We start from the raw sequence: 2,806 nt of genomic DNA on the forward strand, positions 1-2,806 counted from the left end.
GCAGGTAAGCGTCCCTTCTTCCCCGCAGACTACAGCGGAGTCCGGGAGCACTGGATGGGGAGTCTTCTCCGCCCGAGACGCATCCCGGAGCGCCGCGCTCTCAGGACGCAGGCGGGGACCCGACGGAGGCGCACGGGGCGCCCTCCTCGGCTGGCCCGGCGACCGAGCTGCCGGACACCCGCCGTGCGCCCAAGCGACAGGGCCCCCAGGGCACCACCCGGACCCGACGGTTGGGACGGAGCGAGGCTGGGTTCTCGCTTTGGGAGCATCTCGGTGGCGGGGCTTCGCTGCGGTCCTGGGGCGCGCGCCCCCAGCTCCGGCGCCCCTGCTCTCAGGCGGGCACTCCGGGCACCCCTGAGGGGCAGAGCTCCGGAGATGCCCCCGCTGCCCGCCCCGGGGCCCGAGGTTCTGCTCTCGAAACGGGTGTTGTGTGGTTTGTTCGCTGGGGCCAGCGGCTCTGGGCCCCGTGCGCCTCGGCCGGACCCGGGTCCGTGCGCCCCAGCGGGACCCAGGCTCCCTGCGCCCCGACCCGGCCCGGACCCCGTGCGCCCCAGCGGGACCCAGGCTCCCTGCGCCCCGACCCGGACCCCGTGCGCCCCAGCGGGACCCAGGCTCCTTGCGCCCCGACCCGGACCCCGTGCGCCCCAGCGGGACCCAGGCTCCTTGCGCCCCGACCCTGCCTGGGCCCCGTGCGCCTCAGCTTTCTCTCTGCCCCACTCCAGCCGCCGCGATGCCGTGCCCTCCGCTGCTGCTCGCCCTGGCCTTGACCTTGACCCTGACCTCCGTCCCTGGAGGCCGCGCCCAGCCCGAGGCGGCCCAGGAAGAGGCGGCCCTGGAGCACCCCGGCCTGGACGCCCTTCAGCGCCAGGCGGAGCGCCTCCTCCTCCTCCGGGAAGACCTCCACCGGCTGCGGGGGGACCTGGGCGAGCTCTCAAGTGAGTGCGGGGACCGAGGGGCTCCGTCCTGGGCCCCCTGCCCGCCCTGGCCGCCGCCTCGCGGGGTGGGGCCGCGGTCGGGCCGCGGGGCCGGCTTCCCCGCCTGTGCCCATGCTGGGGGCGTCTCGGCGGGCTCGGTTCTGCGCGCTCCCGGCCGGGACCCGTGCGGCCTGGGTCAGGTGCCGTCTGAGCACCCGGGCGCCTTCTCCCTGCCCGCCTGCGGGGCCACGGCCGCTCCCCTGCCACACGGACCAGGGAGCTGGGGGAGACGGGTGCTTGTGGTCCCACGGCCGCGGTGTGGCGGGGCCGGGGCTGGAGCCGTGTGGCCGGGGCTTCCCTCACCCCCCTTCTCCCCTCCCCCAGAGTCCTTGGTCCTCCGCAGACTCGACCGGCTCTCCAAGCGTCAGCATCCAGGCAAAAGGACGGTGGCGGCCGGAGAGGGCCTGGAAGAGGCAGAGGAGGAGGCAGAAGGGGGGCCCGTGGCGCCCCACAAACGGCAGCACCCAGGCCGCCGCTCCCCCTGGCTCTCGTATGCTGTCACCAAGAGGCAGCACCCCGGCCGCAGGCTGGCGGACCCCAAGGATCCCAAGGGCCAAAGGAGCTGGGAAGAGGAGGAAGAGGAAGAAGGAGACGGGGAGGGAGCGCTGGTTCCCGAGAAACGGCAGCACCCCGGCAAGAGGGCCCTGGAAGGCCCCTGCGGGCCCCCGGGGGCCTGCCGTCCAGCAGGCCTCTTGCTGGGGCTCCTGGGTGACCTGAGCAGGGACCAAGGCGACGAGGAGCAGCAGCCGCAGCCTCCGCGGTGGGCGGCCTGGGTCCAGGAGCCCCTGGAGGAGTGAGCTCGGTTTCCCCAATTCCCGATTTCCAGTTTGGGGGGGGGGCGTTGAGCCCTGTGTGGCCCTCCCTTCCACAGCCCCCCACTTGGACCCCTAAGCCTGGACCCCAGCCCTCTGTGTGATGTGCACCCACGCTCAGGCAAAGGGGGCAGATCCCAGAGCCCCCCTCCCCAGGCCCCAGCCCCTTCCCTCCCACGCCAGGGTCCTCCCATGCCTCCTAAGGGAACCCGAAAGAGGACCAGGCAAAGGCCCAAAGCGTCAACGTCCAAATCTGCTTCTATCCTGGGGAGTGCCCTCCCCTCTCTGGGCCTCCTGTGGCTCTGCTGGGTTTGGGGCAGGGGACACAGCCACTGGAAACTTAGAGAATACATGTAAGTGTCAGACATGGCCCTGGAGGTCAGGCTTGTAGACAACCCCACCAGCACGTCATCCCCTTTGTCCACAGTGTCGTGCTAATGATAATAAACTCGCATCTCCAGGCTCTGTGGTTGCTTTCTCTTCTATATCCAGAGGGTGTTCATTTATTGGTTGATTTTGCACTACCAGCCATGGAACACAGGCCCTTGCACACTCGCTGCAAGCTCCCTGCTACCTAACCCCGCCTCATTCAGAGGGTTATTACAACAGGACAGGCTAGAGCTTCCCAGCACCCAGCTTTGCTGTGGTGGCACCCGCACCTTGGGGATGGAAGGTTCCCACTCCTGTCTCCACTCCCAGCAACTTGGGAGGTAGAGAAGGTTCCGGAGCCCAGTTTGACCCCTGGGGAAACTAAAGTTTGGAGAAGGGCTTGTTCAAAGACTCAGCTGGCCGGGGACTTGGACAGGGCAGGATCCTGCCTTGAGTCTGCCTGATTTTAGAGGGAGCAGAGGAATCCTGCCCTCGCTCAAGTCTGCAATCTTCTTCCGGGGCAACTTGTGTCCATGTAAGCCCACTACTAGAGAGAAATGAAGAGGGCAGCGGACCAGGCTGCAGCAGGAGGTGGATTAGGTGCAGGACCGGAGTGGTAGTGGGGAGTCTGGGAACCAAAGAGGTGACTGG

The 2,806-nt window shown here is 68.7% G+C and overlaps 1 protein-coding gene across 1 annotated transcript; it reads left to right on the top strand.

The window, feature by feature from the left end:
• The first annotated feature begins 730 nt into the window (after window positions 1–730).
• On the top strand, window positions 731–1,771 carry LOC138822673 (pro-thyrotropin-releasing hormone-like). The gene is made up of 2 exons (XM_070015454.1): window positions 731–935; window positions 1,299–1,771. Exons 1-2 carry the CDS (start codon window positions 731–733, stop codon window positions 1,769–1,771), a joined length of 678 nt encoding a protein of 225 aa, XP_069871555.1.
• The last annotated feature ends 1,035 nt before the right edge of the window (window positions 1,772–2,806 follow it).

Source organism: Dipodomys merriami, unplaced genomic scaffold, assembly GCF_024711535.1.
Source record: "Dipodomys merriami isolate MVZ:Mamm:240054 unplaced genomic scaffold, mDipMer1.0.p SCAF_114, whole genome shotgun sequence".
NCBI lineage: Eukaryota > Metazoa > Chordata > Mammalia > Rodentia > Heteromyidae > Dipodomys > Dipodomys merriami.

Bases quoted from the DNA above. Each gene is read 5' to 3' on its own strand.
- LOC138822673 (XM_070015454.1), top strand. From the start codon at position 731: ATGCCGTGCCCTCCGCTGCTGCTCGCCCTGGCCTTGACCTTGACCCTG. The intron at 936-1,298 runs GTGAGTGCGGGG...CCCCTCCCCCAG, and splicing joins GGACCTGGGCGAGCTCTCAA to AGTCCTTGGTCCTCCGCAGA.